The 14,002-nt window shown below is 37.1% G+C and overlaps 1 protein-coding gene across 1 annotated transcript in view; it reads left to right on the top strand.

The window, feature by feature from the left end:
• LNPEP (leucyl and cystinyl aminopeptidase) overlaps positions 1-14,002 on the top strand; it is a 99,210-nt gene that overhangs the window by 43,705 nt on the left and 41,503 nt on the right. The window contains exons 2-4 of the mRNA XM_033179046.1: positions 3,932-4,772; positions 9,793-9,931; positions 11,246-11,377. Of these exons, the coding sequence (XP_033034937.1) occupies positions 3,932-4,772; positions 9,793-9,931; positions 11,246-11,377 (1,112 nt within the window). The remainder of the gene's footprint in view (positions 1-3,931; positions 4,773-9,792; positions 9,932-11,245; positions 11,378-14,002) is intronic.

Here is a 14,002-nt window from a genome sequence, read left to right as displayed (position 1 = left end):
CTGTTCTCCTTCCTTGCCTCAAAAAAAATTAGAAAATGTGAAAGCCTATATTCTCAATCTCAGTGAATGACATTCCTTCTTTTCAGTTATACAAGTTGGAATGTAAAGGGAATTGACACAGACTTTTCTCTGTCTCCTACCCTGCAGGTCCATCTAGCCCAAGGGAGTATCAGTTCTTGTGCATCTACTTTTTTAATGTGACTTGTAATTATTCCCTCCTCCTTATTCCCACTGCTACTGACATAGTTAAGAACTTTATCTTGACTGTTATTGCCATTATAGTGACAGTCTAACTCACTCAGTGCAACTGGTTACAGGCAGAGCCCAGTGTCACAGTGACAGTCTAAGTCTCACATTGTCTGAGCTGAAGAACCAGGGTTTATTGTTTTTGTTTTTTTAATTTTTAATCTGTTGCAGAAATTTTGTAGCATATAAAAATTAATTAGAAAAATGAAATGAAAAAAGACATACAAAATAGCTCAGTTTTAAACATTATTAAATTCAACACACATAAAAATTACTCTGTCAAATTGTCATAAAAGTTTTTGGGTACTAATAGTCTATGTATATCCTGTCCCAGATGGGTCACACTTTGCACATTGGCACTGGTCCACAAACAACATTGAGGAGTGCTAGTTCACAGTATCTGATGAAAAGAAATGTCTTCAGTTCTCTTAGATTATAACCACATGGGCCTATGTTATTTAAAACTGAAACATTTCAGCTAGAAAGTTCTTTGCTTTCGCTTATAGATAGCTTATGTATATGGATTTAAGAGGTTTTAGAAAATTCTGTATTTCTTTAGGATCCCGTCTTTCAGTGGGAATAAATCCCATTGATCAAGGGGTAATCATGTGTTACATTACAATTTAATGCCAAAATCAAGGTGTACTGACTTAAGAATCAAATCAACATTTTCTTAAATAGGCTTGAAGTACCTTCATGGATCTTCATGGGATACCTGTAATAAAAGTGATTTTCCCTGATTTGATATATTTAACTTGATATGATTATGCATACCAGAAACAAAAAAAACCTGTGCTTCCATTGCGCAGTAAAATACAGCAAATGGGTTGATGTGGTCTCCATTTCTGAAAGATTAAAATTCTACGTAGGTATTATTCTGACTGGGAGTGAAATAATAAAAGTAAGTTATTTGGATTTAGGCAGGCATCTGACTAAGCCCTTGTCAGAAGATTTGAAATTAATGACATGCAGACAGGAGATGCCAAATGGTCAAACTGTGGAATATCTCTTGGCTTTAAATGGCATGGCTGAAGAATAAAAAAAACCCCAGCAACAAAGTTCTAAGGGGATGGAATTGAGAGATGGGAATGCTCTAAATATTAAGCTGAGATTGTACCTGGAGTTAGTTTAGAAATATTGTAAATAAAACCATACTGTGCAGAACCCATTGTTGTCTGTATTAGGCCTGACACAGAACAAAACACATGGGGCAAATGCCTGAGAGCATAATCTTCCCGTGTGTGGTAAAAAAAAGTCAAAAAAGGCCTTTTTAGACATTTTTAAATTTAAAAAAAAAAAAAAATTTAAGCTAGTCTACAGCACTGTGCCAGGCACTGAAAAACTACTACAGAAACTTTCTAATCATTAAACGTTTTAAAAGCAATTTAAAAAAATTGAATACAGCAATATTTACTCTGTTAATGAAGTGTATGACCCCAAACACTATTAACTATCAAAAAAAAACATACTTTTTTTTTTTTTACAAGAAATTGGGGCACTATAGGAAGTTTAGGAGATTATATTCCCAAAAGCAGGATGTTAGAACCCTTCTTCTTTCATAGTAGATGGGTAGATGGCATATTGCTAAACTTGTACCTAGAAAATGATTAAAAGTTTTATTCAAATAAAAATTTTAAAGTAGCATAACTTGTACAAAGTTCAGGTTGGAGAGGAGTCAGGAAAAGGCAACCTCATTGTGATCCATATGCTCCCCAAAGCAGAAATGGGTGAGGTGAAATGAAAAGAAAGTTTATTTTTTAAAGGTAATAAAAACAAAGGAAAAACAAAAAAGATAACTTCTCTTAATTTATGTTGTAGCAAGTTAAGCTGAGGTATGGAATACCAGGTAGTAACCAGGTGGATGGGCATGGGAAAGGGAGATGATGACACTGCAGGCAGAGGAAACAGAAAATAAAAAAAGACATGTGGAGGATGGTGTGGAATAGCTGCCTGACCTGTGCTCAAAACAGTAAGCAGTTTGGGGTGGCCAGAGCATACTCAGGAATGGTATGGTTAGTGCTGGCTGGGATCTGACCATGGAAGATGCTTATACCAGTGCCTCTCAAACTTAAGTGCACGTGAAGCACCTGAGGATTTGTTAAAATTCGTACTCTAGGAGGAGACTTCAGAGGCCGTGTTTCTAACAAGCTGCAATGTGATGCAAATGCCACAGGGTCACGGGCCACACTAAGCAGCAGAACTGCAAATGTTACCCTAATACTTATCAGTAATTCGTTTTATGGATGAAGAGTTGCCACCATTACAGTGTTTGTTGAATAGCACAAAATACATAGCATTTATCTTAAGCTAGATATTCAGTAGTTTTTTGTAAGCTTTGCTCTCCTGATGGTGAAATAATACTCTTAGCAACTTCATTGCCAGGTATTAAATAAATAATTCAGGGCTCTCATCTTTTATTGAATTAGTTTGGGTAGAGGGATGCAATATAATAATGAAAACAGCGTAAACTTTTGAATCAGATTTTTAGACCTGGGCTTTAACATTAGTTTTATGACTAAAATAGCTGTGTGTATGACTTTATGAAGGTGAATTATCTTTTTCTATTTTCTCATGTCTAAAATAGAATACTTGCCATTTTATAGGATTGTTGTAAGGGTTAGAAATGAGATGTATAAAGTGCCTTATAGGGAAGATTAGTGGAAGTTTCAATTTGATAATTTTTGAGATCCCTTAAAAACTAAAATTGTATGAATTTTAAATAAAGAAAATTCAATGATCTAATCTGAGGAAGTACTGATATATGGGGGATTATCTACCCTTCTACTTCTAGAGTCTTTTTTCTCAGTGATTTTTACAAATCGGATGGTGTGGTTTGTTGTAGATTGTAAAAGCTCCCACTGAGATCCACTAACACTCATGGTGTGCAGTATGGTTGTTTCCCATGGAAATATGTTGTACTACTCAAAGCCATGGCAGCATGAAAAACAGATTGAATTATAATTTTATCTGACTTTTATTGTCTTTTGGTCTTTTTAAAAATTACTTCTTGCTTATGGAAATTTCCTATGTAATTTGTTGCTTCCCATTTGCTGTGGGACAGAAACATTCCTCTTTCAGGGGAAAACAATAACCCATCCTGTTGTTTAGCCACACTCAGTCTTAGAGATGGGCATACCAGCTTGTGGTGCTCCCTAGGGAGAATGAGACTTAGGGACGAGACCCACAAGTACTTTGGAAGCAGGTCTGAGGCCTGTTGGACAGAAATTCTGGGATCCCAGTGCCCAGACACTAGAAGGGGAAGCATGGACTCTAGGTGGGCACATCCCTTTAATCCTACTGACTCCTCGCCTGGTGGGAACAGATGTAGTCAGAGGAATGCCAAAACAGGGCCCTCTCAAGGCCAGGGCAGGGTCCCAGGTTGTGGGGCAGGAGTATATTAAGGAAATTACTATGTTATCTCAGATATCTTTTTAAAAATATAATAGCCTGTTTATTTAACTTTCTTGTTTCATAACTGATATACTTTTATTTATGTTTTGGTTTTTAATGAATGACTCAATAATGGCATAAACATCTTATTTAATTCAGTAGCTCTAAGATGGAAATAAGTCTTAGTGACTGAAAAAAATTCTTACTTTAAATGTGGTCTAGCTAGAAGACATGTTATTAGTATTATAAGCTTTTTTTTCTGACTCTGCCTTGTTTTTATGATTTGGTTTTTTAGATCGGCTTCAGCTCCCCAGGAATATGATTGAAAACAGCATGTTTGAGGAAGAACCAGATGTGGTGGATTTAGCCAAAGAGCCTTGTTTACATCCTCTGGAGCCTGATGAGGTGGAATATGAGCCCCGGGGTTCCCGACTGCTGGTGCGGGGTCTTGGTGAGCATGAGATGGACGAGGATGAAGAGGATTATGAGTCATCAGCAAAGTTGCTGGGCATGTCCTTCATGAATAGAAGTTCAGGCCTTCGGAACAGTGCAACTGGTTACAGGCAGAGCCCAGACGGGGCTTGTTCAGTACCCTCTGCAAGGACCATGGTGGTCTGTGCTTTTGTCGTTGTGGTTGCTGCTTCTGTAATCATGGTGATTTACTTACTACCCAGATGTACCTTTACCAAAGAAGGCTGCCATAAAAAAAACCAATCAATTGGACTAATTCAGCCAATTGCAACAAATGGGAAATTGTTTCCATGGGCACAAATCAGGCTTCCCACTGCCGTTGTGCCACTACGCTATGAACTCAACCTACACCCGAACCTAACCTCGATGACATTCAGGGGTTCTGTGACAATTTCGGTTCAGGCTCTTCAGGTCACATGGAATATCATTCTTCATAGCACAGGTCATAATATTTCAAGAGTGACCTTTATGTCAGCAGTTTCAAGCCAAGAAAAACAAGTTGAGATCCTGGAATATCCATATCATGAACAGATCGCCATTGTTGCCCCTGAAGCCCTTCTAGCAGGGCACAATTATACGTTGAAGATAGAGTTCTCGGCAAATATATCTAGTTCTTACTATGGGTTTTATGGCTTCTCCTACACAGATGAAAGTAATGAGAAAAAGTATGTAGCCCTCTTAAATGATTCTGGTTTTACATTCTGATAACTTCTGCAATATAGATCCCTTCGCCCACACCAGAGACACGAATTGTGATTTTCTTTTTTTAATTTAGAAGGTTATATACAAAATAGTAGAATGGTGATTTAGAAGAATATATTATCTCTCTTAGTCAAAGCCTTGAGCATATATCATGGTGGGGTGGAGATAGGGGTGTGCTGGTAGAAAAGGATGGATAAAGATTACATCCCAAAAAACTTGTTATCTTGAGTTTTTCACATTTTTAAGATGAATCTAGCTTTCTGTCACCTCATGAAGTCTGTTGGGAAGCAGAGTAAAGAGTATGAGTTATACTTTAAGACCTATTTTCCTAATGTGCAGAACTTTTAGGAGGTACTTAGTGAAATACAGAAAGAGGACATGAAGTGTGAAGTGTGGTGTGCTTCCATATATCATTTTTAATATCCTTAATCTTTACTGATTTATTATTTTTTAAATGTCAGTCTATTTTGGATTTCTGGTGGAAATTTTTTTTAAGGTCTAGGAGAGACTTAATTTGGTTCAGAAAAAAAGATGAGACAAAATATAAAATTATTCAGTTCCCTATTTGGAGTATATGTTTAGTACTTTAATCTTAGCATTCATAGCATGTAGTTTGAAATTCTGGGAAGATGGAGTTCACACAGTATGGAGGTTATTCTTAAGTAGCAGTGATATCAATTGTCTTGTGCACAAAGTCCTCACTACATCTGCTTTATGCAATTGGATCATCCTCTCATTATTACTCTGTAAAACAGTATGTGAATTACTGATGCTGACCATTTGGCTAATGTATGTTGACATGTTAAGAGAAATAGAAATGAGTATTCTATATCTAAAGGAAACTTTTTGATCCTTCTTAAATGGAGAAAGAGACAAAGCAAGATCCATAATTCTATTCAGATAAATAATTTTTATTTTATTTTCCCTCTATGTAATACTTTTAAAATAAGTGGCATACTGGCCCTGCATGTCAATTCTTGCGTAAGATCTGGCATTAAACACAAATGTATAATTGCAATGGGAACTTGAAAGTTCTTGCCTTTAGTTCTCCTTCTGTAATGCCTGTTATCCCCGGGAAATGTAAGATATACATAAAAACAATGTTCTTAGTATGCAAACAGACTTTTAGGACATTGACCCTGCAATCTTTGTACCCGTTAACTATTTAATGGGAGGAATAAATGTAGCAGAGTAAGGTGATTTTTGGTATGGCCACTTGTTGACTCTTGCCATGGGCTGGATTGAGTTGTGGAAAATGTCAGAAAAATGGAATATGTTTCTTTAAAATTAAGAGTATTATAAAACAGTATTTTATAACCTATTAAAATAAATGAGTTAGTGAAACTCTGCTATTCAAAACAAAATAAAAGTTTCAGTAACATGAATCCCCTACGTGATAGTACATCCTGACTCCAGGTAAATGTTTAGATTATTCATACCTTTCAAGATGTCTGAAAACTGTAATTCAAAGCTTTTTTTTGGTCTTTCTCTCTTTTAATTTTGCTTAGTTCTGTTAGAGAAGCTTTTATGCATTTTTCTTCTCTGAGGTATGATTAGAATACATGTTTATACTGGTAGATAAAGTAAGTAAGGGATATATTTCTTCTTGATTGGAAAACCATTGTATGTAAATGTCAGACACCTTGCATAGACACTGCTTGTTGTAAGGAACTTTATCTTTTTTACCCATGTGATCTAAGAGATAGAGACAATCAGTAACCTTGGAGTTAAATCTAGAAGTTGTTTATGATAGGCTTAAAGTCCTAGATAACAAACTGATACTAAGAACTAGTAAACAAATTCAGGATAGGGATGTGTTTCAGCAGTTCCTCATTTCTAACAGGATTTAATTCAAGACTGTTTTTGATCTAGCCCTTGTTTTTTCTTTCTCACAGTTCTCACCTGCCATGGTGAACTTTCTGATGATAATAATGGCCAGTATTCACCTAGAACTGAAGGGCTGGAAACTGTTCCAGGCATCTCACATGTTGAGTCTTTTATTCTGTCAAACTCACTAAGAGATAGATGTTAACATTATATTCATTTTACAGCTAAGGGAGCAGAGGCACATAAAGTAACTTATCCAGCATCTCATGGCAAGCAGGTAGCAGAGGGAGAACTCAAACCCAAGGTCCTTTTAACTACAGAAGCCACATTCTTCACCACCATGGTGCACTGCCTCTCTAGTTCATACTTGCTTTCCTTTGTACGTTGTTATCTCCAGTGCTTAAAATTCTCTTATCCACAGTTAATTTGTAATTATCTTGAACACTACTTGATAAAGTGTTGAACTTTAGTATTTCAGAAAGGTAATATACTCTCCAGTGAAAGAATAAGCTTCAAGTTATTCAGCATAGATAGAACAGATAGATTATAAGTATTATCAAGCAACAGCCCTCTCAAAGGGATTTTTATGTGAGATAGTTATGATTGGATCTCTCAACAGTTTACGGTTTTATTTGCCTTAGTGTGTTATGATCTAATTTTTATTCAATAGTGGTGGGTCTCTCTTGTATGAATAGTAGGGATAACATCAAACTTTATTCCCTGGTCCCTTATGCTTCTCTTCCAAAATCTTCTGTTAACTAGATAAGAATGTTGGGGGTGGGTTGAAGAAATGAAATATTAGAAACATAATATGTGTAAATTGTTTCATATATGTTGATTGCTACTTTTCTTGCAGTTTACCCAATCCAATAGCAACAGTTATTTGGGGACACATCCTTAACAGAAAAAAAGCAAAAACAAAACAAAACAAAACAAAAAGTACACTAATTTTAAGTGTGGAAGAAGTTAGGACTATCCTGCATTTGTAATAAATATCTATTAGGGACCATGTGATATACAAGTAGTTTTTATTATAAATAGTTTCGGTTGATTCTAACAAAAATCCTAGTATTTAGGACCATATGGTATGCAAGTAGTTTTTATTATAAATGGTTTTATTTGATTCTAACAAAAACCCTGGTATTCAGCCGTGGATTCTATCTCAGTCCTAATTTAACTAATAAGGACATTGAAATGTATGAGATGTAGGATACTGATCTGCCCAAAGTCATGTGGTTAGTAAATTATAGAGTCTGGGTCTTCTGACTCCAAATCTCATACTCTTTCTTTTCTCCTTATCTTCTAGTAGTGGAAACTAAGCCTGAAATAAGAGAAGCTACCACCTCCAAAGTGGTGGTTGTATATGTGCTATATTGATTGGTACCTGGAATATGCACACCAGGGCCATATTTGCCGGGATTATAGCCATATTGGGATTCAAGATCTCCCAAGTTCAGATCTGTGTTATTCTTTTACTTAACCGAAAATCTACATTTCTCCTTGTTTCTTTTTATGCTTTTCCACCAACCTGTAATCAAGGACTTTTTTTCTTTTTCCTTGAGACAGCATCTTGCTCTGTCGCCCAGGTTGGAGTGCAGTAGTACAATCTCGGCTTACTGCCGTCTCTGCCTCCCAGGTTCAAGCGATTCTCCTGCCTCTGCCTCCTGAGTAGCTGGGATTATAGGCATGTGTCACCATGCCTGGCTAATTTTTATATTTTTAGTAGAGATGAGGTTTCACCATGTTGGCCAGGCTGGTCTCAAACTCCTGACCTCAAGTGATCCGCCCACCTTGGCCTCCCAAAGTGCTGGGATTACAGGCATGAGCCACCTGGCCTGGATTGTAATTGAGGATTTTTCTATGTGTCATATTCTCAACTGTTGCTGGTATGCTATAGAAAGAGGAGGAAATTTCTTTTAATCTCTGAGGAGAGTAAAGGAAACAAAAATACTACAGGACACCTAATGTTTTCAGTCTGCATGAAAATGCAAGCTGTGAATTTGAGGTTTAGTGTTGTGAAGCCAGAGTCTGTACAGATTATTCGCAGCAATTAATGACCACCCTTCTTAATAATCTTCCATCAGAAACCTTTTTAAGACCTCAGTGCCCAGTTGCAGCCTACCTTTATGGCTTCATCTCCAGCCACACTGGGCAGCCACCCCCAGTTTCTGCACATGACCAAACTGAGGATCAGGCTGCTATTTTTTTGCTGCCCAATAATGAGGTGCAGATGAATTGGGAAGAGACCTTTATTTCTATAAACAATTATACAGGGAGAAGGCCTGGAAATTATTGCCAGGCCAACTCAAAATTACAAAGTTTTCCAGAGTTTATATACCTTCTAAACTATATGTTTACATGTAAGTGTGCATTTATCTAAAGACATAAGTGATTAACTTCTTTTAATCCATAACTAAGGTCTGAGTCTTGACAACCGTCCTCTGGAGACTCACTAAATTTACTTAATCTAAATGGGTCCAGGTGCTGGGTTGATTACCCTTATCTTGTCTCCTGCTAAACCACGGAGGTTTGGGGAGTTCCTTCAGACCTCCAGTAATTGTCTGTGGAGGCCTGGGGAGTTTTCTTCAGACCCTCCAATAAGACATATTTAATCCTAAATGGGTCATGTTAAGAATTCCTTCATTATTTTGTCATGCTTTAAGACCCAGGCAAAACTCTTGGTGGGCTTTTGTTAAATTCCAGCCTTTGTATAAGGGCACTGGCTTTTAATATTTAACTTAACCCACTCAGCCAGTACTGAAACAGTTGTTATGGAGGCCTGCATTAGTGAGACCTGACTTGCCACACTTGTGTTACCCACTCTTTCCAGAGTATACTTTCTTCCCTTCTTCACCTTTTCAAATACTCATCTTTTTAGGCCCTCTTCGGGTTTTGTACAAGTTTCCTTATAATATCTTCCACCTCTAGTCAGAATTTGTTTCCTTCCCTTTGTTCCCACTGCTTTATTTTCATTGTTAGGACATGATTTACAGCCTGATGTAAGTTTCTGTTCATTGTATAAACGTCTGCCTTTCCCAGTTTATTGCAGATCCTTTAATGACTAGGATTGTAACATATTTATCTTAGTATACTTGGCAGGGTGCCTTGTACAGTAGGTGCTCAGTAACTACTGGATTGAATTTGTGTTTGTTTTAGGTACTTTGCAGCAACTCAGTTTGAACCCCTGGCAGCAAGATCTGCTTTTCCTTGTTTTGACGAACCAGCATTTAAAGCCACTTTTATCATCAGGATCATAAGGGATGAGCAATACACTGCTTTATCAAATATGCCTAAGGTACCGTTCTGTTCCTTGAATGTAAAATCTTTGAATGGGTCTCTTTCTTTAAGAACACTTAAATTCCTCTTTGCCAAACTACAGTTGAGAATGATTAAAATCATATACATTAATATTCTTCCTTAAAATACTTAAATAAAAATTAAAATATATTGGCATCAGTTGGGAAGTCACCTTGAGGAAAGAGAAAGACCTGCTGGACTTGGAATGTGTGGGTAGGAAATGTGAGTGTGCATTGTGTATTAAGTTGTGCAAATATTAATACAATGAACTCACAAGATTAGAGTAATATTTGCTGAGACAGGATGAATTTGCTAATCTAAACAGTGTTATTTGAGAGTGTTGAATAATAACTGGTTTTGATATTTTCTTGGCAAATGAAAAACCAATATTGTTATAATTTGGAGATTGACAACAAGAACAGGAGCCTCTTTCTTAGATGTTAACTCTGTGTGGGATGCAGTGAGGGTGAAACTAGTAATTGTTTTTATGCCAAACAAAACCTGGAACCTAGGGGGTTCTTTTTTTTTTTTTTTTTTTTTGGGGGTCTTGGACACCTGAGGGGCTGTGCAGCTTGATAGGAGCCTCCTGGACCCATGTGACTAATGGAGGGGAGCAGCAGCCATACCCAGCAGGCTATGGAGCCAATCCTGTAGGCAGCAGAGAGCATAATCTATAACAAGACAGCACTGTACCAGCTCACTCTCCACACTCAGCCATGCTCTTCACCTTCATCTTTCTCTAAAGAGGCAGATGCCTACTTTAATTTGTGGTTGGAAAATTCTGTAAGGTTGCCTGCATTCCCTCATTTTGTGTCTCCTGCTGACTTCTCTAATGACTTCCTACTGATTTTGTTCCCACTAAGCTTTCTTGGGGATCCTCAACATGGTACTCCATGAAGCCATTTCAGATCATTTGAAGGGATGTCACAGCTAGAGCTCCTTCTTCTGTGGATGTCTCTGTAGCAGTAGAATGGAGCAATCCCAGGTCATAAGGAAGGATTTTGGTTTTGGAGGTGTTTCAATGGGAGAAGCAGAACCACCGTGACTACCTTTAACTTAACATTTATTTAGTCATCTTTGGGACTGAAAATCCTTCAGGATTTTCACGGTGCTCCATATGTCCTCAGGATGAAGGATAGTACAGCAGACTGAGACTAAGAGCCATGCTCTTTGCAGAAATTCATACTGAGAGGTTATAATATGCTAGCATGTTTACCACTTATTTCCTATTCAAATTTTCAGTTTCTCTGTTTGTTTGTTACTGCCATTTATTCCTATAGTTACAGAACTGTCTTTTCCCCTCTGCTTGTAGAAGTCATCAGTCGTTCTAGAAGATGGACTTGTTCAGGATGAGTTTTCTGAGAGTGTGAAGATGAACACTTACCTGGTTGCTTTCATTGTGGGAGAGATGAAGAACCTGAGTCAGGACATAAATGGAACCCTGGTATGTCGATGTGGTAATTGTCTGAAAGCCTGTGTCACAAGAGGTTCAGAGGAACTCTTGCTTTAATGATTCCTGGTGTTTGCTGTATGAAATAAACAAGCTTTTAGATCACACTCTGACATTTTATATCAGAAATGCTACTTTTTTGCTTAGCTGTTATTTACTGTTACTAATACCTTAAAGTCAATAATTTTCAAGTTTTAAAAAATTTTACTTTTAAGGAGAATTTTAGTAAGATACTGTATGTATACTAAAGCTTTTCGAACTGAGTGATGGCCACTAGCCTTAGGGGAATATTTAGATTTAAATTAATTAAAATTAAATACAATTTAAAATTCACTTCCTCAGTCTCACTAACCATATTTCAAGTGTTCAGCAGTGTTCGTGTGACTAGTGGCTACATATTCCATAGCTCTAGGTTGTAAAAATTAGATGAATCCTCCCTTTTTTCAAAGCAAATCCGGATGAGATTCCTCATCCTAATGAATAAGTTTGTTTATTTAGTTAAGGGTATGGTTTATCTGTATTTTGCCAAAATTGATGATTTGTTCTAATTAGACTCTTTTTTTTTCTTTGTCATTAGTACCTATTTGTAAATGATTATTTGATTGAATTTTATACTTTAATTTCACAGTAGACACCTAATAAAGTTAATTTTTTCAAATACAACGTAGAAGGAGAAAAGGCATTCTATCATATTTATTAAACTAAAAACAATTATTCTTTATGACAGAAATATGATAGAATGTCTTAGTTTCTGTTTTCATATTTTTGTGCTCTACCAGGGAACATCCTGCTAGTTTTGGGTTTCCTTTCCAGACTAAAGAGCTTTATATTAATCACAGGATCCTTGGATCTTATCGTTTTGCTACTTCAAAAGGGTGTATGTTTCCTATTAGAAAAGACTATCATGTCATGTCTATGCCATACCTCTCAGAGATAAGGGCGGAGGTAAGGATTCTCTGGCGATTTATCAGCAATAATACTGTATGCCTTTAATGACACTACTCAAAAAGTAAACTAAGTGTTTAATGGTAAATGTAGACTATAATATTAAGTGCTAAATAATGGTTCACTCACCTTTGGATTGAAAGACTTTATGTCAAGGATTTTTCAGAATCCTTTCAAAAGGATATTATGACTGGTTTAAATCTGAAATAATTCAGTTAATTCCACTTATGGTGTTGTGCCACATATTTAGCCTTTGTTTTAGAGTTTGCAGCCTCGATGAAGCCTAAGAAGCCCAATCTAAAAGAGCCAGGTTTGCTGCTGCTTCAAGACTCAGCTGAACACTACCTTCTCCATGAAGCATTTCTTTCTTACCCCAGCTGGAATTAATCATTCCCTCTCTGATCTTTCATAGCACTTTAATTATCTCATTTTTGTAGTTCTTATACTCATTGGTATAAAACCCCCAGCACTTTTTATGTAGCCCAAAATGTATGCAGTCTTGGCATTTTCCCACTTTCTTTTCTTCCTTCCTCTTCACTCTCTCTCCTCCTTTTTCCCTCCTTCTCTCATCTGTTGTGTTCGCTTCACACTACCTGTAGGATTACATTCAAATTCATCATTTGATACTTAAGGCCTTCCTTATAAATTCAGCCAATTTCTTTTCTTGTTTAAAATGTATTTTTTCCTTTAAAAAATTTGTTCCCCCCGTCTGCACACTGATCTTTCTTTTTTCTTTCTTTTTTTTTTTTTTTGAGACAGAGCTTCACACTGTTGCCTGGGCTGGAGTACAGATGACACAATTTCAGTTCACTGCAACCTCCACCTCCCAGGTTCAAGCAATTCTCCTGCCTCAGCCTCCTGAGCAGCTGGGATTACAGGCACCCTCCACCATGCTCGGCTGATTTTTTGTATTTTTAATAGAGACGAGGTTTCACTATTTGGCCTGCCTGATCTCGAACTCCTGAGCTCGTGATCCGCCTGCCTCTGCCTCCCAAAGTGCTGGGATCTTTTTTTAAATTTTTTTAGTGACAGGGTCTCACTCTGCCATCCAGGCTGGAGTACGTGGTGCAGTCATAGCTCACCATAACATTAAAGTTCTGGGCTCAAGTGATTCTATCCCAAGTCGCTGGGACTACAGACAGGACCCTGCTACCATACCTGGCTAGGTGTTTTGTTTTGTTTTTTAATTTTTTGTAGAGATATCTTGCTATGTTGCCCAGGCCAGCTTGAACTCCTGAGCTCAAGCAGTCCTCCTGCCTCCACCTCCCAAAGTTCTGGGGTTACAGGTTTAAACCACACTTCTGGCAAATTCAGCTATATTTCTAATTGCCTCATTGTGAATTCTTTCATCTAGGCAAGCTGAATTACTCATTGCCCACATACATACTGCATTCTCATATATGTGTGTGCATGTGCATGCTTGTGTGTATGTGTCTGGAAAGAGAAAGAGAGAAGTTTCAGGTGACTATTTTTTGTTTTTTGCTTTTTATTTGCCTGTATTAGGAAACAATATGGTTAAACATAGACTCTGGAGTCTAAATGGGTTGACATCCCTCCTAGACAGCTTACTAGCTATGGGCACTTAAGTAGACTGCTCTCATCCTTTCTCAGTATGTATATATATACACACATATATACAGACATATACACACATATACATATGCACATATGCAT

The sequence above is a fragment of the Trachypithecus francoisi genome, unplaced genomic scaffold (assembly GCF_009764315.1).
Source record: "Trachypithecus francoisi isolate TF-2019V2 unplaced genomic scaffold, Tfra_2.0 Lachesis_group2, whole genome shotgun sequence".
NCBI classification, from domain to species: domain Eukaryota; kingdom Metazoa; phylum Chordata; class Mammalia; order Primates; family Cercopithecidae; genus Trachypithecus; species Trachypithecus francoisi.
The sequence above is the reverse complement of the archived record's forward strand: the minus strand, read 5'-3'. Positions and strand labels throughout refer to the sequence as shown.